Source organism: Salmo salar, chromosome ssa23 (genome assembly GCF_905237065.1).
Source record: "Salmo salar chromosome ssa23, Ssal_v3.1, whole genome shotgun sequence".
NCBI lineage: Eukaryota > Metazoa > Chordata > Actinopteri > Salmoniformes > Salmonidae > Salmo > Salmo salar.
This window is the reverse complement of record NC_059464.1, coordinates 15,104,489-15,121,760: the sequence shown is the minus strand read 5'-3', so window position 1 is coordinate 15,121,760 and position 17,272 is coordinate 15,104,489. Positions and strand designations below refer to the sequence as shown.

Sequence of the window (17,272 nt, the reverse complement as noted above, 5' to 3'; positions counted from 1 at the left end):
TCTGAAAATGTCATTACACTAGACAATTCATATGTGTGCTTGCTCTGTATGCTGGACAGAGTAAAATGTGTAGGTTTATTGCTTTTTGTTGTCATAACCATTTTTATTAGTAGTGTCTGTGGTGCATGGAGTACATAGCTTTGATGAATATTGCAAGAACGATTGTGCATGCTAGAAGTCCCGCTCTGTTGGGCTAATTGCTGTTCAAGATAACCTTTGATCCCGTCATCTGAAGTGTATCTTACTTCAAGGATAAGATCTTTCCTGTTCTTGCCATCAACCACTGCCTTATTATCACACTGGCTGCAAATTAGAACATCTAGACTGTGAATATAGAGTAGATCATTTGTTAAGAAATTTTCCAGAAGTACTTGTTTAGCAAAGTCCTCAATGTTTCTCACATCATTGTTGTTCACTCGTTGCTCTACCATCATCTGTGAAACCTTTAACAATTGCAATCTATTCCACTGTTTGATGGCTTGAGTGAAAGGTGGACAACAAGGCCTATGTTCCTGGATACCACTTTATAATCTAGAATGACATTCTGTTAAAGCTGACGTCTGACTAAGAAAGGCTAAAATAGGTAAAACGCAACCCTTAGCATAACAGAGCTTTTCTCCATCAATTTGTCAACGAGGGCAAATTTGAAAATAAATCACTCCGTCTGTGTTTTCATTATGCTTGGAAAACTATGATATATGCAGGTAATCTGCCTTCAATTTAAAACCATCAAAATCAACTGTGACCAGTAGTGCCCCTTTTTTGCTGTTTTGCCTGAGTGGCATATTACTGAGCTCAATCTGTATGCCTGCCTGTTGTCGCCAACTGAAATGTCAATACTATGAGATGGGGATATTGGATCTCGCCTTACTGATATACCATCTGAAGTAACACATTTAACATGAAGGATAAGAATATCTGGAGTGGCAGTCCATACTGTTTGTCTGACTCGCACTAAATCCCATTTTCTACATGTACGATTCCTTAAGAAAGTATGCATACCCCTTGACTTATTCCACATTTTGTTGTGTTAAAGCCTGAATTCAAAATGTACATATACAAAAAAATCTCACCCATCTATACACAATACCCCATAAGAACAAAGTGAAAACATGTTTTTAGACATTTCTGCAAATTTATTGTAAATGAAATACAGAAATATTTACATAATTTACATAAGTATTCACACCCCTGAATCTTTACATGTTAGAATCACCTTTGGCAGCGATTACAGCTGTGAGTCTTTCTGGGTAAGACTCTAAGAGCTTTGCACACCTGTTTTGTACAATATTTGCACATTATTCTTTTAAAAATTCTTCAAGCTCTGTCAAGTTGGTTGTTGATCATTGTTAGACAGCCATTTTCAAGTCTTGTCATACATTTTCAAGTTGATTTAAGTCAAAACTAACTAGGTCACTCAGGAACTTTCAATGACGTCTTGGTAAGCAATTCCAGTGTATATTTGGCCTTGTGTTTTAGGTTATTGTCTTTCTGAAAGGTGAATTTGTCACCAAGTGTCTGTTGGAAAGCAGACTGAACCAGGTTTTCATATAGGATTTTGCCTCCGCTTAGCTCTATTCCGTTTCTTTTTATCCTAAAAAACTCCCTAGTCCTTTCCGATGACAAGCATACTCATCACATGATGCAGCCACCACCATGCTTGAAAATATGAAGTTGTATTTAGTGATATGTTGTGCTGGATTTGCCACAAACATGACGTTTTGTATTCAGGACATAAGGTTCATTTCTTTACCACATTGTTTGCGGTTTTACTTTAGTGCCTTATTGCAAACAGGATGCATGTTTTGGAATATGTTTATGTACACTTTGTCATTTAGGCTAGTATTGTGGAGTAACTACAATGTTGTTGATGCATCCACAGTTTTCTTCTTTCACAGCCATTAAACTCTGTAACTGTTTTAAAGTCACCATTGACCTCATGGTGAAATCCCTGAGTGGTTTTCTTCCTCTCCAGTAACTGAGTTAGGAAGGATGATTGTACCGTTGTAGTGACTGGGTGTATTGATACACCATCCAAAGTGTAATTATTAACTTTACCATGCTTAAAGGGATATTAAATGTCTGCTTTTTGTATTTCTACTTATCTACCAATAGGTGCCCTTCTTTGCGAGGCATTGTAAAACCTCCCTGGTCTTTGTGGTTGAATCTGTGTTTGAAATTCCCTGCTGGACTGAGGGAACTTACAGATAATTATGTGTGGGTTACAGAGAAATCTGTTACATCTGCTCATGCCACGCCCTCTACTTCTTGTCCTGTGTCTCCCTAACCTGCCGCCACTCCCCCAGTGCTCTCTCCCTATTCCTCTGTGTGCGTGTGTGTGTGTGAGTGAGTGTGTGTGTGTGTGTGTGTGTGTGTGTGTGTGTGTGTGTGTGTGTGTGTGTGTGTGTGTGTGTGTGTGTGTGTGTGTGGGCGAGACAGGTGTGCTGGAGGCAGAGCAGATCCCCACCATCTGCAACCTGTTCCATAATCAAGATCTCTACAAATACTCAGCCCTGCCACTTCCACGCTGCCAGATTGTAACCTCTGCTCAGTCAGTCTGCGGTATATGCCATTCGGCGATCGTGCATCCATATATTTGTATGTACATATTCTTATTCATTCCTTTACACTTGTGTGTATAAGGTAGTTGTTGTGAAATTGTTAGATTACTTGTTAGATATTACTGCATGGTTGGATCTAGAAGCACAAGCATTTCGCTACACTCGCATTAACATCTGCAAACCATGTGTATGTGACCAATAAAAATTTGATTTGATTAGCCGTTTGTGCCTGCTAAGAGCCTGTTTTCGTGTTATGCCTGTTTTCCTCTCCGCTATAGTTCTGCCCGCTCTGACTTTGGCCCATGTCTCCAGTCCCACGTCTCCTCAGTCCTGCTACTCTGTCCTGGACCCCCCACTCCACTGCGTCCTTGGATTCCTTTCCAGACCTGCTTACCCAGTCTGAACTCCCCTCGCTCCAACCTCAGCCTCCGCACTTGGCTTCCTGCAACCCGCCCAAGCTTCCCCTGGCCTGCACCCCATCTTCCCCCTGTGTTTCAATAAATACCTTGGTTACCTCATCCCAGGCTCCTCGTCTGAGTCTGCCCTTGGGTTCACCTGTTCTGCTCTGCGTGACAAAATCATGTTAAACACTTATTGCACACAAGTGAGCCCAAGGGGTGTAAATTTTTTCTGAAATCACTTTACTAGGTGCATCACCCTTGTTATTAAATGCTGGACATGTCAGGAAAGGATTGTGTTGATAGATTAACTGTAAAAACAAGATGCCATTCTGCAAAACACAGGTTTTACATTTCTCACAGTAATCTATGTATTTGACATTGAAAACAGTTTTAAGGCCCAAATCATGATGCCACATCATTAATTTATCAATCAAATCTAGCAGATCATTACATCTATCTATTGACAAAGATGAAACTGTTTTATTGAGCTCAGTCAAAGCATTTCTCATCACATTGAGCGGTGTAGCCTGGAGTCTGACTTGCAGACTGAAGTAAAAAAAAAGCAGTTATCTTTTATCTGAGTTTTACTGCGCACTTAGAAAAAAAGGTGGTATCTAGAACCTTAATGGTTCTTCGGCTGTCCCTATAGGATAAACCTTTGAAGAACCCTTTATGGTTGCAGGTAGAAACCTTTTGGTTCTTTCTGTACCATAATTAACTCCCTCTCTAGCTGCACTGAGTTCCCGCTTTCCCTGATATTTTCCCACTCTCACCAAAGTCAAGCAGATCATTAACAGCAAAGTCCATCCAAAACTGCACCCCCTACCTTAGTGTCACTATCTACTTGCTTCTTGTTGCTGCCTCCTCCTTTTTGCAACTACTTAACAAGATCACGGATGACACCGTTCTCATCTTTCCTTTGCCACTTAAGCCTGTTTGCACTAACCCTTTTTGTGTTTGTTGTAGAAGTTTGCCATAGCAGAATTTGGGCTACTTCCAAAATGTGTTATCTATTTTATCAATAGGCTGCATAACAGAATGAATTGTAATTGAAATAGCAGGATAATTCTTAGGTTTGAGCGTCTTCTCTTTCAGTGTCTGAGCTTGCCCTTTCCTGGCCCCCCTGGCTGTGCCCTCCTGTCCAGGATCTGACCCTGTCCCTACCTCACTGGCTGTCCCCAAATTACCTAGCCCTGTAAGTTTGTGTGGAAGCGGTGTTTAAAATTAATTATTATCCCTCGATAATGGGAAGCCACTAGGTATAGACAACTTAGATGGGAAACGATTGAGAATGGTAGCAGACTGTATTGCCACCCCTATTTGCCATGTCTTTAACCAAAGCCTAAAGGAGTGTGTGTCCACAGGTGTGAAAGGAATGGCTCCCCACAGCCACCCAATCAGTTTGCTGCCTGTTATTATTAAACTGATGGAGAGAATTGTGTTTGACCAAATTCAATGCTATTTTTAATGAACAAGTTAACTACTGACTTTCAGCATGCATATAGGGAGTGGGAACTCAACTTGTACTGCACTGACTCAGGTGACTGATGATTGGCTCAAATAAATGGATAATAAGATCATACTTGGAGCTGTATTGTTAGATTTCAGTGCAGCCTTTGATGTTATTGATCATAATTTGTTATTTAAAAAAACGAAACTTATGGCATTACATCACTTACCATCATGGTTGGAGAGTTACTTATCCAATAGAACTCAGAGTATTCTTAAATGGAAGCGTCAGACCGGCTGGCTCAAATTGAAATGGTGTTTTTAACATAGGATAAAAGTAGACTCAGGGCTACAAAATGGTATATTATACACTACAGTTGAGGAACAATGGGAAAGTAATTTTGCTTTGAACGTTGATAAACTTGTAAACTCACTTTTGATAAAATGGCCTTTGAATGTTTTGGTACTACTATTGGAAAGCCCACTTTGTCTACACCCATTCAGCATCGTACACACCCTCTTAAGCTTTAGCCCCACCCATCTTTTTAAGGATTGATCCGAGCGTTCTGTACTAACAGCAGTCAAGCTAACTTGCTAGCTACTTTCAGACATCTAAGTGAGAGAGAACAGCTCACTGAACATTACTCGCTCTAGCAGAGCAGGTTAGGCTGCTATGTTATCCAGAGCGTTGGTGACTGCAACTATGCTGTCAGATTGTTTGTTTGTAAATTCATGAGCGTTTCGCGTTCAGAGCCCAATGAGTAGGGTTGATCCGAACATTCTGACCTCACAACAGCAGTCAAGCACCCAAGCTAACTGGCTAACATTGACCATTTTACTCGCCCTAGCAGAGCTGGTTAGGCTGTTTTCATGATATCCAGAGCGTTGATGACTGCTGGCAACAATTTAATTACGTTTTTTTGCCAATGTTTACTGACACCAGCCATATTCAATGGGTGTTGAGCGTTCGTAAATACTTCAGTTATTCTGCGCTCTGTCACACTAAAATGAGCATATTTTGTTAAGACATGTAGCTAGCTAGGTAAACAATGAACCATAATCCCAACTCATGATGTTACTACCCTGCATGAATCTACAGGTAGACTAACCAACCAGGTTCAATGTTAGCTAGCTAACATTAGGCTATAACTAGTGGCTCTGAGATACGAATTATAAGATCATACACGTAACGTTAGTTAGCGAGTCTGCCAAATAACGTTGGCTAGCTAGCTAACAGTACACTTTAACTTGAAATTAAAAGACCTTATGTCAATATTATAATATCTGAAAATGTTACCCATGGTCTGAAATCGGAGTAGATAGCCAGAACAAATTTACCAGCGAGTACGTCTATCAACAGCAGCTTCATTAAATAGTATCCGCAAAACACCAGTCTCAACGTCAACAGTGAAGAGGCGACTCCGGGATGCTGGCCTTCTAGGCAGAGTTCCTCTGTCCAGTGTCTGTGTTCTTTTGTCCATCTTAATCTTTTATTTTTATTGGCCAGTCTGAGATATGGCTTTTTCTTTGCAACTCTGCCTAGAAGGCAGCTAATCATTTGATAATGCAGAAATTAACCACCACAGCACACAGCCAAGACAACACAGGAGTGGCTTCGGGACAAGTCTCTGAATGTCCTTGAGTTGCCCAGCCAGAGCCCGGACTTGAACCCGATCGAACATCTCTGGAGAGACCTCAAAATAGCTGTACAGCAACGCTCCCCATGCAACCTGACAGTTTGAGAGGATCTGCAGAGAAGAATGGGAGAAACTCCCCAAATACAGGTGTGCCAAGATTGTAGCGTTATACCCAAGAAGACTTAAGGCTGTCATCGCTGCCAAAGGTGCTTCAACAAAGTACTGAGTAAAGGGTCTGAATGCTTATGTAAGTGTGACATTTCCATTTTTATGTTTTATAAATTAGCAAACATTTAAAAAAATGTGTTTTTGCTTTGTCATTATGGGGAATTGCATATAAATTGATGAGGGAAAAAAACGATTTAATCCATTTTAGAATAAGGCTCTAACGTAACAAAATGTAGAAAAAGTAAATGGGTCTGAATTCTTTCAGAATGCACTGTATGTCTGTTATAAAAATATGTTCTGTTTATTGACACAAAAATCAACTGTACTATTTGCTCAGGCTTTGATCTTGTCCCATCTTGATTGCTGTCCGGTAATATGTTCAGGTGCAGAAAATAAAGACCTAGCAAAGCTACAGCTGGCTCAAAACAAAGCATCACACCTTGCTCTTAAATGCACACAGAACTAACATCAACAACATGCATGATAGTGTTTCATGAGGGTTGAGAAGAAATAGACTATTTCTCTTTTAGTCTTTTTAAGAAACATTTGTGTGTTGAAAATGCCTAACCAGTTCTATAATCTATTTGCATACACTTCAAACAGACATACAATCCCCACCAGACACGCCACTATGGGCTTCTTCACGGTACCAAAACCAAAAACAGATTTATTGCGTCGCTCAGTTATCTATAGAGCCATGCTAATGTGGAATGCTCTGCCAACAGAGGTAACTCAGGCAAAAAGCAAGTTTAGCTTTAAAAAACAGATCAAAAACATATTGTATCACAGCGTCTCTCCTCTTTCTAAAGATCTAATTTAACTGTACTGTACATAAGAATACATTATGAATATTCATATATGAATAGTCTGTAAATAGTATTTTAGTTGTCTCTTCGTGTCTCCTATATTTAACTCTTATTTTATGTTGTTCTTGTCTATTTGTCATGTGTTTGTACTCTATGTTTTATGTTGACCCCAGGAAGAGTAGCTAATGGGGATCCTAAATAACTAAACTGAACTAAACTCAACTGACTGTCCACTCCTGTCCTTGATCCAACCCTGTCCTTACCCCACTGATTGTCCCCTTCTGATGCGTTGGGCAGAACGCACCACCCTCTGGAGAGCCCTGTGGTTGCAGGCGGTGTAGTTGCTGTACCAGGCGGTGATACAGCCCAACAGGATGCTTTCAATTGTGCATTTGTAAAATTTTGTAAGGGTCTTAGGGGCCAAGACAAATTTCTTCAGCCTCCTGAGGTTGAAGAGGTGCTGTTGCACCTTCTTCACCACACTGTCTGTGTGGGTGGACCATTTCAGATTGCAGTGATGTAAAGTACTTATGCAAAAATACTTTAAAATACTCAGTCATTTTTTGAGGTATCTGTCCTTTACTTTACTATTTATATATTTTTTTACAACTTGTACTTTTACTCCACTACATTCCTAAAGAAAAAAATTTACTTTCTAATCCATGCATTTTCCCTGACACCCAAAAGTACTTCTTACATTTTGAATGCTTAGCAGGACAGGAAAATTGTCCAATTCACACAATTAAAGAGAAAATCTCTGGTCATCCCTACTGCATCTGATCTGGCAGACTCACTAAACACCAATGCTTTCTTTGTAAATTATGTCTGAGTGTTGGAGTGTGCCCCAGGCTATCCGTACATAAAAAAAACTATAAAATCATGTGCTCTGGTTTGCTTAATATAAGGAATTCAAAATGATTCATACTTTTACTTTTAATACATAAGTATATTTAAAACCAAATACTTTTTTACTTTTATTCAAGTAGTATTTTACTGGGTGACTTTCACTTTTACTTGAGTCATTTTCTATTAAGGTATCTTTACTTTACTCAAGTATGACAATTGAGTACTTTTTCCACCACTGTCAGATTGTCAGTGATGTGTACTCCGAGGAACTTGACTGTCCAGTTGATGTGGATAGGGGCGTGCTCCCTCTGCTGTCTCCTGAAGTGCACAAGATTGTTACTATTATTATTACTATTATTTTGAATAGTAGCCTTATAACTGCTGTTACCATGACAAGTATCTAGTAACCATTACTTTTAATGCTGTCAACAATAAGGTCAATGCTATAATATAATTTGTGCAATAAAGGCAGTTCACTTAATTAATTTTTTCACATTGTTTAACTAAGTCTTCTAACATTTCATCATAAAAATGTTACGAATTTCGACCACTTGCATTATTTTTCACGATCTTAATTCGAGACTTTTATTTTGAAGGAAAATCACAGAGGTCACGGCCTTATGCCTGCTTAGTCTTGCTTGACTTGCTGGTGGAACGGACGTGATGGGATCAAACCCACCGCCCTTTCAGCGTTTCCATCCAAGCGCATGCGCAAATTGGTACCATTCCAAAGCTGTCATTGGTCCAAAGCCTGAGCGGGTTGTTTAGCTAACAGGTGAACCCTTCGTATTTTTTATTTATTTAACTTTTCTTAGTGGTTAGAGATGGCCGCTAGATATGATAGAGCTATAACAGTATTTTCCCCTGATGGACACCTGTTTCAAGTGGAATATGCGCAAGAGGCTGTGAAAAAAGGCTCCACTGCGGTGAGTGTTATTAGCTAGTTATTAGCTAGCCACGCTAGTTAGCTAACGTCAGTTAGCTACTTGAAGTTGCGTTTGGTTTCCAGTCTTAGCTAAGATACTTCGGTTGCTTTGAGAAGTCGAGCTGACAGTGGATTGTAGTTTTAGCTGCGGAGAAGCATCTTGCTCATTTAAGCTAGCTAGTTACATAGCTAGCAGATAGCTAACGTTACTTACACATCGGGGCCAGCATGACTTGCATGTTGTTGCTAACCTGCCAACTATCCCAGCTAGCTAAAGTTTCCGAACAGGTCGTCTTTATGCTCATCTCAGAAAAATGATATCTGCATAACCTCATATGAAGCTATGCAGACTAAGCATTATTTTTAATGTGTGCAGGTTGGCATCCGTGGTAAAGACATTGTCGTTCTGGGCGTTGAGAAAAAGTCAGTCGCTAAACTCCAAGAGGAGAGGACTGTACGCAAGATCTGTGCACTGGATGATCACGTATGCATGGCATTTGCAGGTAATGTGAATAAGTATCGTTGTCATTTAGCATGTGCTGTGTATTTCAGATGCAAGGCCTGCTTTTTCGTTCGTGGAAGAGTAGGTGTTTTGAGTAACAGGCCTGAAATGTATGATGTGACTAATATTGTCTCTCTCCTGTCCTTCCAGGTCTGACGGCAGATGCTCGTATAGTTATCAACAGAGCCAGGGTGGAGTGTCAGAGCCACAGGCTCACTGTAGAGGACCCTGTTACGGTGGAATACATCACACGCCACATCGCTACACTCAAACAGGTAGGCTGCATTGCCACACTGGTATGAAAATGCTCATTGCCACACTCCGCTCAAGTGTTCATTCGGGCATGCTATAGTGAAACACTTTGCAACAGAACATAAAAGTGAGTTTCTTATTGGTAATGGTAGTCATCGCTGTTTCAGTTCTCTTCCATTTGGTGCCTAATGAACATGACCCTGGCCTTTTCTCACACACAAACACCTTGAGTAAGAATGTATCGCTCTCTTAACCCCCCTCCTCCAGCGCTACACACAGAGTAACGGACGAAGACCCTTCGGGATCTCTGCTCTAATCGTGGGCTTCGACTGTGATGGAACCCCACGGCTGTACCAAACCGACCCGTCTGGAACATACCATGCCTGGAAGGTGTGTGACAGACAGTGGCCTCATCTCTGTCATTTTGAACAGAAAGCAGAACACAAATGCCCACACTAGTACTGGCTTTATTTAACCAATTTGGGGTTTTGAAGAAATGGTGTAGTATATTTGCCTTGGATGTGTGGTTTAATCAGTCAAACTATTTTGTAAGGTTGCTTGCTTAGGTGTTTTTGTTGGTAACCTCTCCATCTACTCTTCTGCAGGCTAATGCCATCGGTCGCAGTGCAAAGACTGTCCGGGAGTTTCTGGAGAAGAACTACACAGAGGAGTCCATCGCCACTGACAATGAGGCTATAAAGCTGGCCATCAAAGCCCTGTTGGAGGTTGGCTAGTGCAAGCACCAGCACTTGCCTGATCCACACTATATGGCCAAGGCGAGCTGTACTAGGCTGGCCTAATTACACGTCCGCTATAGTTGCTGGAAAGTACTGTGAAATGAAACTATCTGTGCCGGCATACTATGGTTTGGGTCGGTCCTATAGTGTGAATCGGGCAACTAAGTCACTCATGGTGGTTGATGGTAATGAACAACAGCATGCTAACCTCCTGACCCTATCCTCACAGGTCGTTCAGTCAGGAGGAAAGAACATTGAGCTGGCTGTGATCAGGAGAAATCAGTCACTGAAGGTACACACACTAATAGCTCATAATCAGTTAATTGACTTATTCTCTGGATGGATGTATTTCGTAATCATTACTAATTCCCTGTTTTGTACATCTTTCTCAGCTTTTGGAGTCTAAAGAAATTGAAACCCTTGTGACTGAAATCGAGAAGGAGAAAGAAGAGGAGGCAGAGAAAAAGAAGCAGAAGAAATCAACATAAATCAAACTGGTCTTTCACATCACCTGTTTTCACTTTGTGTGAGGATAGGATACGTTTCAATTCAGGGTGACTGCATTCAGTACCCCCTGTATCCAACAACACACACTCCTGTCTCCACTTTTGTTTTGTAGTGTGGTTACATTAGCTATGACCATTCTGTTCACTTATGTTAGCACATTACCCTGAACTGAAGCATTTGACTCCAAAAAGAATGCGGTTTATTAATGTAATATTGAACAATAAAATATTCACCTTTTGTATTTTCAACTGACCAAATGTCTCATTTACATGTTATCAAGAATTGAGTACAAAAAAACTTTCCCCCTCAGGAATTGATATACTGATTGCACACGCCCTCAATTTAAGACATCTGTGGCATTGTGTTGTGACAAAACGGCACATTTTAGTGGCCTTTTAAAGGTCCGCCTGTGTAATGATCATGCTGTATAATACGTTTCTTGATATCCCACACCTGTCTGGTGGATAGATTATCTCGCCAATGGAGAAATGCTCACCAACAGGCATGTAAACACATTTTTGCACAAGTGCTTACCCTAAATAGCAAATAGAATAGAACCAAGCGATGAGAATTGTCGTTACACATTTGTTGCAAATTGAATAGCATTGGCCAATTTAGTTGTGTAGCCTACCTTTATGTGCAAATCAACTGTGGTGGTGTTATCTTATTTTCAATGACAACCCACTGTTCCTAGGCTAACTTCCTTGTTCAGGGGCAGAATGACAGATTTTTTTTACCTTGGCAGCTCAGGGATTGAATCTTGCAACCTTCCGGTTACTAGTCCAACGCTCTAACCACTAGGCTACCTTCCGCCCAACATGCGGCTTGGCAAGCTTCTAAAATCAAACCATATTTTATTTTGGCGCCTGGCTATGCAGACGCTTGTTGACGTACTCGAGCAGTTTGGATGAAATTATTGAATAACATGTACGTGTAAATTTATTTTGCAACGCTTGCGGACGGAACACGGCCGGTGTGGTCAGCATGTTTGATTGTTAGGAGTGTACTGATATAAGTAGGAAACGCGACATCCAGGCAACTTTGAGAAAACCAATTTTATCTCGGTGTTGTGCCTGTTGTTCACTCGCGTATTTCCGACATCACAACTAGGAAATAGGAAGGTCTAACGAACATGTGAATGCAGCAATAATGACAAGATGCTTGTGTCTCCGCCCTAACAATGGGATTTGTTTGTCCACATAGCAGAACGGAGGGCTGTCAAACTCCTGCCTATTCTGCTCTTTGGATTGGTGAATACCTTTTTGGATATATTCGATGAGGGTTGTTGACGTACAACTCCTGTATGTAATGGAGAGTGAGATGCTATGCTAGCCTTGTGAATATGCGTAGACCGTCTCGAATTTCATCAGGGTCAACTTGTTTTTTCTCGAAGTTGCTGGGATGTCACATGCATCACACATCAGCATACTTACAACTACCTAAGCAACACAAAGCTTTTATTATATCAAATAAGCCTCACATATCAAAATAGCAATTCATTTTTATCTTGACTAAATTCAACACTCTCATTGCCCCCCATACAAAAACTCCTCACTTGCGTAATAATTAATAATCTGTTTAACGTGGACACATGTTGGGTGGTAAATCCTCTCGTTTCTTCCTCTCTGCTGAAGCCAAACGAGAGTTGTCTTGGGGAGGGGGGGATTAATGTGGGTGTCTCTTGTATGTGTGTTCGCACGTGGCAAGCGTTTGTACTTTCACTCTGCCAAAACAGTAAACAGTTACAGTTACACTTTTAGATAACTTGAAACAATCTAACCAGGTCCTGTGTCTTGAAGTTGACAACTTATTTAGCCAATTATCTTCACCCAGCAGGTGTGTGACTGTGGTGCAAAACTTGGTTTAATATGGGATAGCCTAGCTCTGGAGCTAGTTAGGGACTGTCAATAAATTGCATAATGTAAATGGGACAATATCTTCACGTTGCACATCTTTTATTTGCTTCATTCAATTCTTTCATTATTTCTATACACATTTCTACAATTTATAGTTTTGAAGTTGTCATTAAAATGTTTTGCTATTGATATTTTAAAATATTGTCCCATGTACATTGTGTAATTTACTGATGGTCCCTAACTAGCTCCATCGAGATATTAAACGTAAAACCAAATTGACCATAGACATTAGGATGGGGTAGGGTGCAGCTGATGATTACTTGGGTGCTGCCAGCTGTGGGCATGTGGGCAGGATTTAAATAAAGCAGTGCTATCCGGGATCCTACACTTAATCCTAACCCTAACCCCTACCCACCCTAACCTTAACCTTAACCCTTACCTAACCCTAACCTTAACCCTCACCTTAACTGTGTTAAATTTCAACTTCAATGAGAAGGGATGTACCAAGGTTCCTAGTAGGGATGTCCCAAGGATTCCATTTAGACGTTTCCTTGAAATAATCCCAACCCAAGGAAAACTGTTAAAGTACCCTTCATTCCATGACATACAATTTTTTTCCTATCATCTCTCAAATTTATGTTTTGGACAAGACTGACTTTATGACCAACATTTTCCTATTTACAATTTGTAGCCAATTTTAAATGTTTCTGACTCCACATAGGCTGTTGCCACAGGGGCAGTCGTTCATTTATGAATATAGAAATTAGTCATAGTATTATAACTTTTACAATGAACTCTAGCATCTTATCAATGTTATCAAAATAAAAAAATTATGTATTTTTTTGCTGAAGGTAAAAGTTATAAACGTTATAAAATTTTTACGTTTTATTGTCACGTGCACAAGTACAGGGAAATTCCTTTCTTGGAAGCTCTTTCCCAACAATGCAGTAATCAATATCAGTAGTAAATATTATAAAATAAAGTCAAGTAGAACAAAAACACACAAGAAATATAAATAAGAAGAACACAAGAAAGTATGTAAGCTACACTGATCAAAAATATAAACACAACATGTAAAGTGTTGGTCTCATGTTTCATGAACTGAAATAAACGATCACAGAAATTTTCCACACACACTAATAGTGTATTTCTCAATTTTTTGGGGCCCAAATTTGTTTACATCCCTGTTAGTGAACATTTCTCCTTTGCCAAAATAACCCATCCACCTGAGAGGTGTGGCATATCAAAAATCTGATTAAACAGCATGATCATTACACAGGTACACCTTGTGCTAGGGACTGTAAAAGGCAACTCTAAAATGGCCAGTTTTGTCACACAACACAATTCCACAGCAGTATCGGTCAGTGCCGTTTAAGATGAGGGAGAATAAATGTTTTTTTTTTTCATGAGCATGGCCTTATTTCTATTACATCATATTGGATGACTGTCATTCATATTCCATTCACCCAGTTCAATGTAACAGCAGTAGGTTTAGGCTACCACATGATACTCAAATTTTCCCTATACTCTTGAGGTTGCTACAACCTAGCCTATGAATGAAAGTTTACAATGTCAGTGCACACAAGAGACAAATTTGAGGTGACAGACAGTGACACATGGACAGACAGTGACATTCAAAACCGCCTTGCACGCTCTTACCTGCATCTAGCTGATATAGGGTGTAGTCATTAGTCCAACAGTTGTAAATGAGAGTTTCTATTACACAGCCCACAATCAACAGCCTGATCAACTCTATGCGATGATGTGTCGTGCTGCATTAGGCAAATGGTGATCACACCAGATACTGATTGGTTTTCTGATCCACGTCCCTACTTTTTTAAAGGTATCTGTGATCAACAGATGCAAATCTGTATTCCCAGTCATGTGAAATCCACAGAATAGGGGCTCATTTATTTATTTAAATTGACTGATTTCCTTACATGAACTGTAACAGTAAAATTGTTGAAATTGTTGCATGTTGCGTTTATATTTTTGCTCAGTATATATACAAGGTCAGTTCCAGGGTCAGTACCAATAACATATTTACAATGTGCAGCGATACTCGAGCGGTAGGGTAGACATGTACAGTTGTGGCCAAAAGTTTTGAGAATGACACAAATATTAATATTCACAAAGTTTGCTGCTTCAGTGTCTTTAGATATTTTTGTCAGGTGTTACTATGGAATACTGAAGTATAATTACAAGCATTTCATAAGTGTCAAAGGCTTTTATTGACAATTTCATGAAGTTGATGCAAAGAGTCAATATTTGCAGTGTTGACCCTTCTTTTTCAAGACCTCTGCAATCCGCCCTGGCATGCTGTCAATTAACTTCTGGGCCACATCCTGACTGATGACAGCCCATTCTTGCATAATCAATGCTTGGAGTTTGTCAGAATTTGTGGGTTATTGTTTGTCCACCCGCCTCTTGAGGATTGACCACAAGTTCTCAATGGGATTAAGGTCTGGGGAGTTTCCTGGTCATGGACCCAAAATATCAATGTTTTGTTCCCCGAGCCACTTAGTTATCACTTTTGCCTCATGGCAAGGTGCTCCATCATGCTGGAAAAGGCATTGTTCGTCACCAAACTGTTCCTGGATGGTTGGGAGAAGTTGCTCTCGGAGGATGTGTTGGTACCATTCTTTATTCATGGCTGTGTTCTTAGGCAAAATTGTGAGTGAGCCCACTCCCTTGGCTGAGAAGCAACCCCACACATGAATGGTCTCAGGATGCTTTCATGTTGGCATGACACAGGACTGATGGTAGCGCTCACCTTGTCTTCTCCGGACAAGCTTTTTCCGGATGCCCCAAACAATCGGAAAGGGGATTCATCAGAGAAAATGACTTTACCCCAGTCCTCAGCAGTCCAATCCCTGTACCTTTTGCAGAATATCAGTCTGTCCCTGACGTTTTTCCTGGAGAGAAGTGGCTTCTTTGCTGCCCTTCTTGACACCAGGCCATTCTCCATAAGTCTTTGCCTCACTGTGCGTGCAGATGCACTCACACCTGCCTGCTGCCATTCCTGAGCAAGCTCTGTACTGGTGGTGCCCCGATCCCGCAGCTGAATCAACTTTAGGAGACGGTCCTGGCGCTTGCTGGACTTTCTTGGGCGCCCTGAAGCCTTCTTCACAACAATTGAACCGCTCTCCTTGAAGTTCTTGATGATCCGATAAATGGTTGATTTAGGTGCAATCTTACTGGCAGCAATATCCTTGCCTGTGAAGCCCTTTTTGTGCAAAGCAATGATGACGGCACGTGTTTACCATGGTTGACAGAGGAAGAACAATGATTCCAAGCACCACCCTCCTTTTGAAGCTTCCAGTCTGTTATTCAAACTCAATTAACATGATAGAATGATCTCCAGCCTTGTCCTCGTCAACACTCACACCTGTGTTAACGAGAGAGTCACTGACAATGTCACGACTTCTCCCGAAGTCGATGCCCCTCCTTGTTCGAGTGGTGCTCGGCGGTCGACGTCACCAGTCTTCTAGCCATCACTGATCCATTTTTCATTATCCATTAGTTTTGTCTTGTTTTCACACACACCTGGTTCCAATCCCATTCATTACCTGTTGTGTATTTAACCCTCTGTTTCCCCTCATGTCCTTGTCCGAGATTGTTTGTATGTTATTTTGTGTCGTGTATTTTGTAGGAGTGTGCTACGGGTATTGTTGCCCGTGTTATTTTATGTACGTTTTGGTTTTGGAGTTCGTTGTTTGTTTATTATTTTATTAAAACAACTCCAGTGATAGCAAGTTGGTTTCTCCTGCGCCCTGCCACCTACACACACAGCGATGACAGACATGGTGTCAGCTGGTCCTTTTGTGGCAGGGCTGAAATGCAGTGTAAATGTTTTTGGGGGATTCAGTTCATTAAAATGGCAAAGAGGGACTTTGCAGTTAATTGCAATTCATCTGATCACTCTTCATAACATTCTGGAGTATATGCAAATTGCCATCATACAAACTGAGGCAGCAGACTGTGAAAATTAATATTTGTGTCATTCTCAAAACTTTTGGCCATGAGTATGAGTAGTAGCAGCGTATATGAAGATTGTACCTGTGTGTGTGTGTGTGTGTGTGTGTGTGTGTGTGTGTGTGTGTGTGTGTGTGTGTGTGTGTGTGTGTGTGTGTGTGTGTGTGTGTGTGTGTGTGTGTGTGTGTGTGTGTGTAGAGTCAGTATGAATGTGTGTGCATGTTATGTGTGTGTGAGAAAAAAAAAGTGTGTATAAGTGTGTGTTGGAGTTTCAGTGTGAGTGTGTGAGTGTGTGTGTAGAGCCCTGTGTGTGTGAATGGAGTCTTTTCACCTTTATTTAACCAGGTAGGCAAGTTGAGAATAAGTTCTCATTTACAACTGCGACCTGGCCAAGATAAAGCAAAGCAGTGTGACACAGACAACAACACAGAGTTACACATGGAGTAAACAAACAAGCCAATAACACAATAAACAAGTCAATGATACAGTAGAAAAAAGAAAGTCTATATACAGTGTGTGCAAAAGGCATGAGGAGGTAGGCAATAAATAGGTCATAGGAGCAAATGAAAATGAGCATGTAGAGATACTGGTGTGCAAAAAGAGCAGAAAAGTAAATAAAATAAAAACAGTAAGGGGATGAGGTAGGTAAA

General features: G+C 40.6%; 1 protein-coding gene across 1 annotated transcript; it reads left to right on the top strand.

Moving 5' to 3' along the window:
• Positions 1–8,513: 8,513 nt before the first annotated feature.
• LOC106584187 (proteasome subunit alpha type-7) lies at positions 8,514–11,039 on the top strand. Its single transcript, XM_014169175.2, has 7 exons — positions 8,514–8,794; positions 9,170–9,296; positions 9,446–9,570; positions 9,815–9,937; positions 10,153–10,272; positions 10,514–10,576; positions 10,677–11,039. The coding sequence occupies exons 1-7, from the start codon at positions 8,693–8,695 to the stop codon at positions 10,770–10,772; spliced, it is 756 nt and encodes a 251-aa protein (XP_014024650.1). The 5' UTR covers positions 8,514–8,692; the 3' UTR covers positions 10,773–11,039.
• Positions 11,040–17,272: the final 6,233 nt, after the last annotated feature.

What these genes read in the sequence shown, in the direction of transcription:
- LOC106584187 (XM_014169175.2), top strand. Translation starts at nt 8,693, where the DNA reads ATGGCCGCTAGATATGATAGAGCTATAACAGTATTTTCCCCTGATGGA. An exon ending in CGTATGCATGGCATTTGCAG is followed by an intron (nt 9,297 to 9,445) that starts GTAATGTGAATA and finishes CTGTCCTTCCAG; the next exon opens with GTCTGACGGCAGATGCTCGT. An exon ending in GAACATACCATGCCTGGAAG is followed by an intron (nt 9,938 to 10,152) that starts GTGTGTGACAGA and finishes ACTCTTCTGCAG; the next exon opens with GCTAATGCCATCGGTCGCAG.